We start from the raw sequence: 13711 nt of genomic DNA on the forward strand, positions 1-13711 counted from the left end.
CTTTTTAGTAATTAATCTTTGTCTTTTTCTTTTGTGATTCACCTCGTATATATTTCTTATTTTTGTCCACCTTCCACAGAAAAGCTTTGAGGTACAGACTAGTACCACAACGCTTGATCCCAGTAATGCAGCGTCTCCAGGTTTCGCCAGTCCTACCACGTACACTACCACTACGCCAGATGGCCAAAAGAAACAGGTACATTGCCCATTGTTTTGTCTCATTTTTAGAACATATCGTAAATGTCATTGTTATTTCTCTTAAAAATGAAAATTTCATTTGTTTTTTTGAATAACTGTCTTCTCCATTATTTCAGCAAACTATTATTCCGAAAGGAGTGAATTCTTTGAAGGTTTTAGCCGAACTGCCAATCATTGTTGTGTTAATGTACCAGCTGTACAAACAGAATGTCCACAATGTAGTGGCTGAGTTTATTCCACTGATTATGAACACAATAGGACTTCAACCATCGCAACAAGCAAGGTTTGTTTTTAATTGTCTTGTATCCATCTCAAATCATTTGTACTTCCTTATGTTCGAAACGATAACTGTAAAGGGGTTAATTATTCACTGGGTTCTAATTTTGTTTATTTCGCTGACTGGAAAATGCGCTAAATTAAAACCCAGTGAATATGTAAAATTTAGCATAGAATACATTCTCTAAATGATAAAACCGTGAATTTAAAACTCACTGAATATGCCTGAAATGGTGAATCAGCGAAATTTAAACCCAGTGAAAATTACAGGTAGTCATTTTACAGTACTTGAATTTAACAGTAGCTCAATAAAAATGGGATAGACTACCAAATATTACCATGCGATCACCAGCTTTCCAATTGTGAAAAAAAATTGTATAATTTTGAGTGTGAGTTGCATAAATTATCATGTTGTTTACTCGTATCTTTTGACGCACCACCCTCCATTAAATGTTGTTCACTTTCTCTTCATCTTACAGGTCATCAACCAATTTCAACAAGGAGATGTACGTTGATTTCATAGCTGCCCAGATAAAAACTTTGTCGTTCCTTGCTTACATAATCAGAATATATCAGGTACAAAAAAGAAGTGTACTGTTTCATAGTATGACGTAGTTTGTAGAAGTCTGCCGTGGTGTTCAAGATTTGGGGGATGTGATTATGACTGAGTTGCAAGGACCACCGTTAGTTTTCACAAAAGTCGCCAAATTTTCAGTGACAGAATTTCACAATTTAAAATTCCTAAAATCATTGATTAATAAAGCTTCATTGGCGTCTTTGGACTACTTACTAGTATTGCAGAAAGATTTACAATTGTTACGGAATTACTCTGAGTCAAATATTTGTAGACCTATTTGTTTTAGAACACTGTACAAAAGCATTATGAAATTTAAACAAACAATAAAAAAGTACAACTTGATAATTTTCATTTATTGTAACTTATTTCTTTTAGCACGTAATGATTTCAATTGTTCTGACTTTCTCTCTTCAATCATAGGAATTGGTGAACTCCTATTCTCAGCAGATGGTGAAAGGCATGCTGGGATTGTTTACATACTGTCCACAGGAAGTGGCTCATCTTAGAAAAGAACTACTCATAGCAGCACGACATATACTGGCCACGGAACTTAGAAATAGTAAGACGGTCGATTTGTTCTCCTCTACTCATTATATCATAAATTTTATTAACAGTACAGTTAGCATATTCAGTAATTTCCATTGTCATGAAATTACTAGCTTAGCATTTTCACCACCAGAATCTCGCTCAATTTTTCTGCACTTTTTTCTTATATTCTTCAATATTTCTGGAAATAAACTCTGATTTTGGAACAGACAAAATTTGAGTCAATTTTCAGTTTTTACTCAAAAAATCTTCTGAAGAAAAGTGCAAAAAGGTTAAGACCCCAGGGACCATTTAGAAAACTCTGTACATTTCAATGCAAATATTCAACAATATTATTTCATAATTTCAGGGTTTGTTCCACATATTGATAAATTATTTGATGAGAATATCTTAATTGGTAATGGATGGACGTGTAAAGAGTCTCTGAGGTAAGTCTTCTGTATGAACACTTTCCACTTTTAATTTGAATCTTCCAGTAGCAGCTTTATCACCATCTACAAATTGCATAACTTTTTCTTGTATTGACAAAGTTTTGGTTAGGAAAAATTCAGCATTCAATGGTTTAAGCCCCAAATGTTCAAATCTGGTGCAAAATATTTATCTCTTGTGGTACTTTGTTATCCTCATTGAACATTCCTTCTCATGAGTGAGTTCCCACTCACCAACAATATAAACACTATACTGTCCATAGTTGTATTTGTAATTTTAACAAATTTAGTTTAGTTTATTCGGTATGAAATGTTGACAAGAAAGAAAATACAAAACGAAAGAAACATAAAATTAAGCCCCACAACAATGACCACACTTAGGATAGCTCACAAAGTCGCAAAAGCAACTTAATTCCAATCATTATAAAGTTAAAAACTTTTTTAAAAAAAATAAAAATTCAGTAGATCTAAATATGCTTGCATTCATGTAACCAATTTACCTGTTATTTTCCAGACCCCTTGCTTACAGTACATTAGCTGATTTGGTTCACCATGTTCGACAGCAGCTTCCTCTCAATGACCTGTCCTTAGCTGTGCATCTATTCTCTAAAAATGTCCATGATGAATCGTTGCCGTGTAGTATCCAAACCATGTCTTGTAAGCTGCTACTGAATCTCGTGGAATGTATTCGACAGAAGAGCGATCAAGACAAAGGAAATGTAAGTCCACCTCATATCAAATAAATATTGCACCCTGTGTGTTGTTTTCTTGTAATGGGTTTGGTGGAGGGGCATGAAAATAACATTGACTAGTATCACATGACCATTGTGGTAACACATGACTATTGTGCAGATTATGTACAGTTGTTTTTTTTAGTGTAAAATATCACTGGTTGATAATGGTATGGTATATGTCACATCAAAATATTCATGTTAAATGATATTTTGTTTGTTCAAGCAGTACATAGAGGGACATTTTTTTTGTTTTTATAGATTACCACCTCTTCACACCAATGAGCCACTAAAATAATAAACTATCATATCATTGAACACTATATCTACCTACCGTTGATAATAGATTGTCAGATTGTCAATTGGAACAAAAAGTTGACTCTACGACGTCTGTTTTTCCATCCTCTGTATTGCATAGACAAAACTTCACTTGTATAATCTAATTCATTGCGAAATACAATTCATAACACCTTCATAATAATCATGCAAATAATGTCCATTCAGCTAGCATGATAATCAAGTCTTACCATTAATGTGATATGTTGAGTCTACACATACATGTAGTAAGGAGATAATTCTTAAATTATTCATTGCAAGTAACCTGCTAATAATCTCAACCGAAATAGTACAAAGGCCGCTACATCTTCTTGAATACTCATTCAAACAAGTTAAAATTCATGCATACTGTAACTAACTGTTATTTTAATTTCATGCATCTTGAAACCAATTAATATGCTAACTAACCTAAGCCCCGTACCGTCACATGGTACAAACATTTGAATTTATCCAGCAGGGTCGGGAGATATTGATGCGAATGCTGGAAGTGTTTGTCTTGAAATTTCGTGCAATTGCGAAGAGACAGCTACCAATGATATTCCTGAAATGGTAAGTTTTATTTCACTGTTTGACTTGAAATGTTTATTGTTGTCATTGTTAACTTGCTTTGTAACTTTGTCAGTTCTGTGGTTTTTTTTATTTTTGGTTTTTTTCGTCAACACTGTTAACATGCTGTTTGACATTGGTTTTTTTCGTCATCATTGTTAGCATGCTTGACTACTTTGTACCTTAACGTTTGTGATGTTTATGATCATTATTATTGTTAATGTGTTTGATTTCATTAAGAATAGTAAATCTATTATGAAATACCAGTAATATGAAATAGGGGGCACACAATTAAAATTATTATTAAATGCACTTTACTGTATACTTGTCTTGCATATGTATAGTCAGTCAGTTTTGTTATGTGTACTGTTCTAACAAATTATTTTACTTTCAGTCGGCAGCATCAAGACACTCAGACAGACAAGTTAGCAGCAATTACTGCAGCAGCTACTTCCAACGTAATTCCTAGTTCTGTGCCGCAGACACCCGCTGCTTTGCCTCCAACACCCATACCAATAGTACCTCCAACACCTTCTACACCCTTAGCAACGGCTCCACCATCAGCATTCCCACCAACCCCTGCTCCCCAAACACCTGCATCGATAGACAAAGAAAAGGATGACGGAAAGGGTAAAAGTTATTTGCCCCCTAGTTCAACGCAGTACAACAACTATTCTGTGTCTGATTGCCGTAGTTTAGTCAAGACGTTGGTGTGCGGGGTGAAAACCATAACCTGGGGAGTTGGATCATGCAAAGCCCCTGGAGGTAAACTATCTCATTCCAGACCTTTGCATCTTAATACAGTATATTATCTAATTGTTGAATGGATTGAAATCATATTACTAAATATGTGTGTGTGTGATTAAGTTTATTATGCTAATTTCATTAATTATTCATAATTATTCATGACTGCACCATAATCTGTTAGAATAAAAGAATTTACATCAGCATTGCTAATGATATTGTTCATGTTGTGTATCTAATCATATTCATGGTTGTCTGATTTTCTCAGATGCAACATATGTCCAGAACAAGCAGTTCCAGCCAAAAGAAACAGCTGTCTTTGTGAAGCTTGTCAAATATGGTAAGTTGACTGTCTGTCTGTCTGTTCGGCCATTTATTGCTTAGAAATATATTTCTTAAGCTGTAGTTATTAGGAGGAAGATAAGAATTTGTAAGGAAACTAGCAATGTTAGTATTCTTATGTAAGTACAATAAAATTGATATTTACATAAGTACATAAAATATGATATTTGCTCTATTAGAATTGCATCTCTAATGGAAACGCACATAAACTAATAATTACCTATGTATACAGGATCATTGAAATGTTTATTTTGACCATAGATGCAATTCTTGTCACTTAAAGTATATAAACAGAGATGTGAATACCCTGTGATAACATCATTTTTTGTGAAATACAATGACCTTACATCATGCCATTCTTCATTTGTCCACAGCCATGCAAGCTCTGGACATCTACCAGGTCACTGTCACACAGACTGGCACTAGTTTCATCAGACCAGCAAACTGTCAGACTGTTCGACTCAAAGAAGAGAAAGAAGTTCTGGAACACTTTGCTGGAGTGGTAAGTTAAACGATAAAAATGGATATGGTACTTGCAGAATTGATTTACAGATTTTTCTGTTTGAATTTCAAATTTTGTCATAATTGCTAAAAGAATTATGACCAGTTCTGTGTATTTATGCTGTGGTAGCTTAAAACATGTTTTATATGTGTCTGTATTTAATTCATCGAACACCATTTTATTGTCCCCACCAAATTTATGTACAACATTTCCCATATGTTTTTTGTTAGCCATGTGGCTCTGATACTTTTCAGAAAGGTGCTTTTGTGATGAAAACTCTATTTTTAATGAATATTTTTTTGTTATTTCTTCTTCAAAATGACCAATCTGATTAATATTCCTTCGTATGTAATTTGGGTTAACTTCTATCAGATTTGGGCATTCAGGAACAATAACTTCAAATTTTGTGATGATGTTTTCGATCTAACTTTTTCTATACTGATACTGTTGATCAAGGCTATGCCTTGCAAATAACAAAGCTACACTAGCTAATAGGCTGCTTGTTACATGTACATTGTATCTATTTTTTTTTTTTTAATTTTGAACCAGTTGGGTGTACTTTTCTACTGGTGTTCATCAACATTTTAAAAATAAATTGAATTAGGTGTTCATGATATGAGATCATCACCTGATCTGTGGTTTGATAGATAGTATGTCCACCCAGCATCAAGGAGATTGCTTCTGTGGTCAGAAATCATGGAACTCAATTTTGAGGAAAAGGAATGGACAATCTTGGGTAAATAAGATCAAATGAATGAATAAACAAATAAAAGAATGAATGAATGAATACAGCTGGTGCTATTATTAGTTTCTCATTTACATGTATGTATTATTTGATTTCAGTTCACTATGATGCATCCGTTGACGTTCAAGGAGATATTTTCTACTACCATAGAGTTTGTTGTGGAAAGAATCTACAACAACTATGCATTACAGATAGTGGCAAACTCCTTCCTTGCCAACCCAACTACATCAGCTACATTTGCCACGATATTAGTGGAATATCTTCTAGATCGATTGCAAGAAATGGGAAGTGAGTACTTACAATGTTTTTGTGTTTTTCACTACATAACGTGTTCTGTGCACACCAACATAGATGACTATTCACATGCATGGTATTAAAGTTGCATTATGTGAAACATCATTCCTGGGATAAGTAAAAAACGTAAAATGTGTAAAAATTATGATGTTTCAGAAAAAAATAAACGATAAAAGTATATATCCAGGCCTCACATTCCTGCTCATTTTATTCTGAGAGTACTGAAGGTTATTCATTAGATAAACACATCTACAATGTAACTGATTTTCAAATACTAACAGTCACTAAATTATTCAGTGTCTAATATTTACAATTCTAACTTAATTTAAAGTGTCTGTGAAGTGCCTGCTATTTTCTAACCCAAAATCATTTATTGATACATCAATATTATTATTTTTTATGTTAAAAAATAGGTTTTATGTTTAAAGTACAAAATAAATTTTTAAAGTTCAAAAATAGGGTTCAATCCACACCAATTTAACTTTTAGGTATTTTAAAACGAGGCTCCTCATTATACTCAAATACCCACTGGTGACTCATGCAGGGGAACTTGCAGGTCAGCGTGTATTGCCAATAATCACAGTCCCTTAGGTGTTGAGGGACTGTGGGATAATGCATACAAAGCACATTTCTTCGTCAATTTTCTCGTCTTTGATTGAATGATACTCATGCACTTGTTCCTTGCAATACAATAATTTGAAATGATCTATTTGTGGAACGTGTGGCTTTACCAGTTTTTTTTTATTATATTATTTTTGCAGCTAATATGGAGCGGTCTAACCTGTATTTAAAGCTTTTTAAGTTAGTGTTTAGTTCTGTTTCGCTGTTTGCAGCTGAAAATGAACAGATGTTGAAGGTAAATAACTAATTGTTATAATACTGAAATAAAATGAGCTTGAACCCTTCAATATGTAACCTTATCCACATCTAATATATTACAAGTACAATGTGAATGTATTAAGCTCAACTTCGTTTATCACACTTTCATATACTATATTTCTATTGGTGCCCATACACCAAAAATTGCAATTATTGTATGTTGGATCATTAGAATCTGATGTATTTTAACTGTAGTTTCACCTCTTAAGACGAAATTTATTTCTAGTCCTGAAATGTTCAAAAAAAATAGTGTGGTGATTTGCCTTTTATTTTCTTTTTTTTTTTTACATTTTTATGTGGCAAACTAAGTGTATTGGTATTTACTCCAACTATGTTGTCTCCGACTTTCTCTACAGCCACATCTCCACAAGATAGTGAACCGTTCAATGGAACTTGCCACTATTGCCAAAGAACCGTATAATTACTTCTTGCTATTGAGAGCTTTGTTTCGTTCTATCGGAGGAGGCAGTCATGATTTACTCTACCAGGAGTTTCTACCATTGCTACCAAACTTACTTCAAGGTAATAGACGATTAATGAGTTATTGTCTATTTTAAGGAAAGCTGAAATTTCAACCCTTGATTGATGAATATATTAAACTTATCTGCAGGTCTCTCGTTATGGATCTATGTGATTTTCTAATAAAAAATATGATCATTGTAATTTGAAAATTGTTGGCCATGTTAATACAGTATGGATCACTTCGCATTAAAGAATATAACGTTAAAACAATATTACCGAACTGCATTTGTCTCACCTCATGGTAGCTTTATTGAATTAACCCAATCATGTTGTAAACTATAATGGTGATAATTTTGCTGTCTATAGGATTGAATGTACTTCAGAGTGGCTTGCATAAACAGCATATGAAGGACCTGTTTGTTGAGTTGTGTTTAACCGTACCTGTGAGACTGAGTTCATTGCTGCCGTATCTCCCAAGGCTGATGGATCCATTGGTGTCTGCATTGAACGGATCACAAACGCTTGTCAGTCAGGTAAGTAAATATTGTCTTGTGTTCTAAGGGAGCTTTTTACATGTGTATAGACTCTTTAACTTGGTCCAAATTAATTTGATCATCAACTAGCATGCAAATTTCTGTTCCAACATCCTTACTGATTTGCATATGAATGATAAATAATTAGCATATGTATGTGTTTAATTTTAGTTCAATGAGCATAATTAGCATATCCATAACTTTTATTGTTTCCTTGCGATATGGTCATACTTGAATGTCATGTGCAAAACACTGTGTGGATGGATCAGCTGTAATGTGTGAACTTCTGTAACATTTCATTAGTAAATTGCTACAGTCGTCACACCGCATCGTGTATGATGTATACGGTACAACACATGTAAAATATATTGCTTGTTTATGCAAAATTTGAACACACACTGTGTGACGACTTAGCTTCAATCAGAACACGTACATTGTATATTTAATAACAGCAGCAAATAATACTACCGAGGTATTCTTTTGCAAGTATGTCTTCCTATACTGTGGTCCATTCTAGATGTTAACAGTGATGTCTCTTTATTTCTAATTAGGGTCTACGAACTTTAGAATTATGCGTGGATAACTTACAACCAGACTTCCTGTATGAACATATACAACCAGTCAGAGCAGAACTGATGCAGGTCAGTCATGTCAACTTTTCTTGTACTCTTCCTTCGTATGCACGATCTAATTACACAAGATTTATTTGAATCTTGTCTGTCATTGACGTTCCATCGTCTTGTTCTTTTTGCAGGCTTTATGGAGGACTTTACGTAACCCAAATGATAACATTGCACACGTTGCATTTAGAGTGCTTGGAAAATTTGGAGGCAGCAATAGAAAAATGCTGAAAGAACCACAAAAGGTAATACCCCCTTGCTGTAGATGATTTCTGATTTAATTCTGTATAATAAGACAATTATTTAATGTCTGTATCTCACCTAAATACTACTATTGCTGCACAAATGTGGTATGCTTACATTTTCCATCATTGTCTTTTCATAGCTTACATACAAAGTAGAGGAGTCGCTTGGACCTTCTATTGTTGTCTGTTTTCAAGAATGCAAGACTCCGGTTGCATTACCAGTACACAAGGTGGGCATATGCTTTGTATGTTTTAGTGAAATGGATTGTCTTCATATATGGCATGGGGGGGTATTAATTTGATTGTGTCCCTCAATTGATTATTACTCTGTGTGCTACTTTATTAAAACTGATACAAGATTTTTATATTGGGTGGGATCAAAAGAGGCTATGTGATTTATATTAGACTAACACCAAACATTTATATTTGGAGAAAAATGCATTTGTTGCGAAATGTGAACATGTGTTTTCAAGGTTTTATGTAAGTTACCGGTACATATATTGCTCTATCAAAAACTCCAATAAAAAGCACATTTGATTTTGTTTGCAGGTGATTGAGACAGCCTTGAATGCTTTAAAGTCGGCGTCTACTGATGCATTTTATCGGCGCCAAGCATGGGAAGTAGTCAAGGGATTTATTGTGAGTGCAATGAACCTGGATGATGATAAAAATATCATGTACCAAATCCTATCGCATCAAAGGTAAGTAGTGTCCTTTTCTGTGCATTGAGCACATCAATCTACAACAATACTGACAATTCTGAGTCTGGGATATAATTGTTTAATTGCAGTAACTTCTAACCAACACTGCACCATGACATGAGTTGACTTTTTTGGGGGGGTTGCAGTTATAAATTCTTGGATTTCTGTTAAAGTGGGACATTTATGTTCAATGTGGGTTCCATGCAACATACACAATACATGTAAAATACATTGTCTGTTTTCACAAACTTCAAATGTAAGTCATGCTTTGAGGTTTAAGTAATCGAACATGTGATTAATTTGTTTTCACAATTTCTTTCAATTGTAGGTTTTTCAATGGTGACGTTCCAAGGCCATCCCAACCCTTGTATAAATGCCCTGACAATATTGCAAGAAAGACCTGTGAACAAGCCTTAACAGCACTGATTGGTGAGTTGTATATTCTATATAGGTGTAAATATGATGTTTGTACATTACCATCATTCCAGACATGACTATCCATTAAAATGTTGACATATCTTTACATTATAGTTGCTGCTACTATCAAAGACCTGCGTTCAAGTTCCTTGCCATTCATGGCCAATATTGTGAGACACTATACTCTAGTGGCCATCGTACAGCAATGTGGTAGGTGAAATCTTACTCAGGTTGCATTAGGTTGTTCAGTCCTTATTTTGAATATAGATTTGAATGCCTGAATTAGCAACCTATTGTCACTTTTATTGTCTGTGCATGTTGCCAAATATGGTCTGTAGCTATCTAACTTCAACCCCAATATAAAATTTTGTTTTGTAACCCCCTAGGTCCTTTGCCAATATCAAATCGGCAGCATGTACAGCAAGGTATGGACCCCCATGTGTTAGTTGAAGCTATAGCAGCATGCATGGCTCATGAAGAGAAGGAACTTTGTAAGACTGGACAGCTAGCGATGAGTCTTATGATAGAAACAGCAACAGCGATCACTGGCTCCAGAGCTAGGGTACGTATTGGTGTTCTTCACATCAGGTGTTTAAGAATTCCTTCCCATTAACAGCTTAAAACGTTGCTAATCTGTCTTTCTGTACACTCGTCGTCACTCTGTAGGCTTGCCGAATGCCGTTATTCGAGTATGTGGTTGAGAAGATGTGCGCTTGTTGTTACCAGAGGGCATGGTATTCCAAACTTGGTGGCTGCATTGCTATCAAGTTCTTGATGGAGAAAATGTCCATGCGATGGGTTTTACAGCATCAGTTTATGTGCCTCAAGGCGTTGTTATTTGTAATGATGGACTTGCAAGGAGAGGTAAGCTTTTCACATGTTAAGACTGTTAAGATGCACATTTCTTACAATGTTGTATATACTTGCTTTTCAAATCATATTATTGTTATTAAAACAATCTGACAATTTTGTGGGTTTATTGTCTCGCAGGTATCAAGTGGCGCATTAGATATGGCCAAGTCCAATCTGGAGAACTTGTTGACAAAATGTGCTTCGCCATTGAAAGGTGAAGAGTCCCTGGATGCCGACTTAGTGGCCGCGCAGAAGAAATCATTTCACGAAGTAACGCACGAGTTAGTAAGAGAAGTGACATCACCAAATGAGACTGTCCGAGAACAGGTGAGAGTTCGTCATAACCCTAGGTTTCGGGAAATGAGGTCGATATTTTATTCAGAATTTTAGGACTAAAGCGATTACAATTTCTTTGCTGTCAAATTTGATAGTGATCTGTTGTTTTCATCTGTCTTTGTTTTTTACCACACAGGCCATGCATTCTTTGAAGGTTTTAGCCAAAGTCATCAATAAGAGCGTTACTGAAATAATGGAACCGCATAAAGACGTGTTAGTTGACATGATACCACCTAAGAAGCATCTTCTGAGACACCAGCCAGCTAATGCACAGATTGGATTGATGGACGGCAATACATTCTGTACCACTTTGCAACCAAGGCTCTTCACTATAGACCTTAACATTGTAGAACATAAAGTGTTCTACACTGAGGTGAGCACTGTGTTCTCTCTACTATACGGATCTACAATAAACAGAATGATTTATGACTAAAGTAGACTCCCTAAATATTGTTGAAATCCTTCATTATAATAACTTCAATTGGTTGCAATGATATTCTGAATGACATAAAAGGAATTTGAACTCCCTAGTAGCTCCAGACTCCCTAGTAGCTCCAGACTCCCTAGTAGCTTGACTTTATTTCATTATTAGCTCTGTTGTCATTGTAGATAACAGAACGGAGATGTTTATATAGGTGATTGCCCATCGTCACTCGCCTGTCAACAATTACATTTCCTTCTTCTTCTTAAAAACTACCAGATTCGGCTGATACACCCCGCCCTGGGCGATCTTATGGAGGATTCGATTTTTTTTATAGAAAAATGTGGACCAAAAGATCGCCCGGGCGATGTTTTGGCAGATATTAGGAAGCCCATATTGTCTGGAAAAATGACCCTGCGTTGATAAAAAATAGTCTCAGAAAATGTTTAGAAAAAATAATGTTTTGCGTTGACCAAATATAATCATGCAAAGTATAAATTCAAAGTGTTTTAATACATTGGTGAGAGGTCGTATTTTACGTGAACAAGAACATGCACTAAGAAGGAAAAGCAAGCCAAAGTCGAAACAGGGTGCATCATAGACATAACCCAACACACGTTGCAACAACTGAGTGATCAGCGACATCATTTTGGGACGCAATTGAACTTCAAGAACTTCTTTGCGAAACTTGCTGCGCGGCGATGCTGACATCAAGTGTGTGTTGACCGATGTTTGACCCCAAGTCACGCACTGAACTGGTGCGTTACCTTAACAACCTTTTTCTTTAGTGGTCAGCGCGTTGATCTATTAAAATAGTTATTATATCCGACGGTACTGTAATTACCGGTACGCAACTTGTATGCAACTCTGTACTGGCTTTGAATATATCAACGTCGTTTACTTAGTTCACTGCTTTTCTAATTACGCAAATTTGTTTACAATATTGTACCGGCTCTGAATATTTCAACTTCGTAATGTATTGCTTTCATGATAATTACGCAAAGTTATTTTTTACTATTGTTAGGATGCTGACCCGGGGTCTGTGAATATTTCAATAATACCGACTTGATAATGCGTTGCATTCGTAATAATTACGCAAACATAAACATGGGCGCATTTAAATCATTGAAAAGAATAGTAGTCAGGTGTCTACAGAAAGTCAAGAAAATATTTTAAATACTTGTGATTCATCGATGTTCCAATGGTGAATTATTTTATTCGAAATGAAGTGAACATGTAATATAAACCATACTATACGTCAAGTTAAATTTTACTATAATATAATAAACTCTGGACAGCGCACTTCGATCGCAATATTCACGTACATTTAGTCTGAACACTGCTAACCACGCGTTTGAATTACATGTACGTGCTGCATTGGGCAATGACCTCCAGAGTTCACGCACTGATAATTAAATTCGGGCCATCCAGCTTGACGCAAATCAATATAGTTACTTGTCATTTGTTAAAAAAATCTTTCAATTCTCGTAAATACCATGAACGCAAAGAGTTAACTGAAGGGGAACGTCTTTTTTGGACAAAAAACACGTCAATACAAGATTATGTGTGCAAGGTTAGATTTATAGAACGTACATGACCGCTTAACTCTGTGTTTTTTTAAATAATCATGTCGCATGTGAAACGCAGGCGACATTTTAGTTCGCCCATTTCTTGTTTACCGATCTTGAACTTTTTGTCTGGAATGCGATACAGACAAAGATTAAACATTACTGATAACAACCAAGAGGCTTGGCTATTTTAAACTTCGTAAATAACATTCTTTTCAAGCGTAGACTTTATTCGAGTCTAATAAAAAAGTGAAATGTATTTTAACGAGTAATAATACGCAACAACAATTCGTATACAGCATTTGTTTTATTGGAGTTTTATGCTTTTCGACTTCACAGTGAATCATTTTTAGTGTCATATTTGAAACAGCGCGCTCGATACAAGACAGTACAGGAAAATTGGGTCTGTAAA

At 35.1% G+C, this 13711-nt stretch overlaps 1 protein-coding gene across 1 annotated transcript in view; it reads left to right on the top strand.

Moving 5' to 3' along the window:
* Window positions 1-319: 319 nt before the first annotated feature.
* The window catches only part of LOC100374801 (transformation/transcription domain-associated protein), a 68488-nt gene continuing 55096 nt past the window's right edge, over window positions 320-13711 (top strand). Inside the window, exons 1-23 of the mRNA XM_085501111.1 lie at window positions 320-481; window positions 954-1050; window positions 1472-1610; window positions 1947-2025; window positions 2540-2744; window positions 3547-3641; window positions 4033-4403; window positions 4651-4722; window positions 5099-5226; window positions 6070-6259; window positions 7027-7121; window positions 7501-7666; window positions 7973-8139; window positions 8691-8780; window positions 8894-9004; window positions 9145-9234; window positions 9554-9705; window positions 10034-10134; window positions 10237-10332; window positions 10509-10684; window positions 10789-10986; window positions 11113-11301; window positions 11447-11683. Coding sequence (XP_085357237.1) covers window positions 384-481; window positions 954-1050; window positions 1472-1610; window positions 1947-2025; window positions 2540-2744; window positions 3547-3641; window positions 4033-4403; window positions 4651-4722; window positions 5099-5226; window positions 6070-6259; window positions 7027-7121; window positions 7501-7666; window positions 7973-8139; window positions 8691-8780; window positions 8894-9004; window positions 9145-9234; window positions 9554-9705; window positions 10034-10134; window positions 10237-10332; window positions 10509-10684; window positions 10789-10986; window positions 11113-11301; window positions 11447-11683 — 3342 coding nt within the window. The 5' untranslated portion in view covers window positions 320-383. The remainder of the gene's footprint in view (window positions 482-953; window positions 1051-1471; window positions 1611-1946; window positions 2026-2539; window positions 2745-3546; window positions 3642-4032; window positions 4404-4650; window positions 4723-5098; window positions 5227-6069; window positions 6260-7026; window positions 7122-7500; window positions 7667-7972; window positions 8140-8690; window positions 8781-8893; window positions 9005-9144; window positions 9235-9553; window positions 9706-10033; window positions 10135-10236; window positions 10333-10508; window positions 10685-10788; window positions 10987-11112; window positions 11302-11446; window positions 11684-13711) is intronic.

This window comes from Saccoglossus kowalevskii, chromosome 7 (genome assembly GCF_978046115.1).
Source record: "Saccoglossus kowalevskii chromosome 7, keSacKowa6.1, whole genome shotgun sequence".
NCBI lineage: Eukaryota > Metazoa > Hemichordata > Enteropneusta > Harrimaniidae > Saccoglossus > Saccoglossus kowalevskii.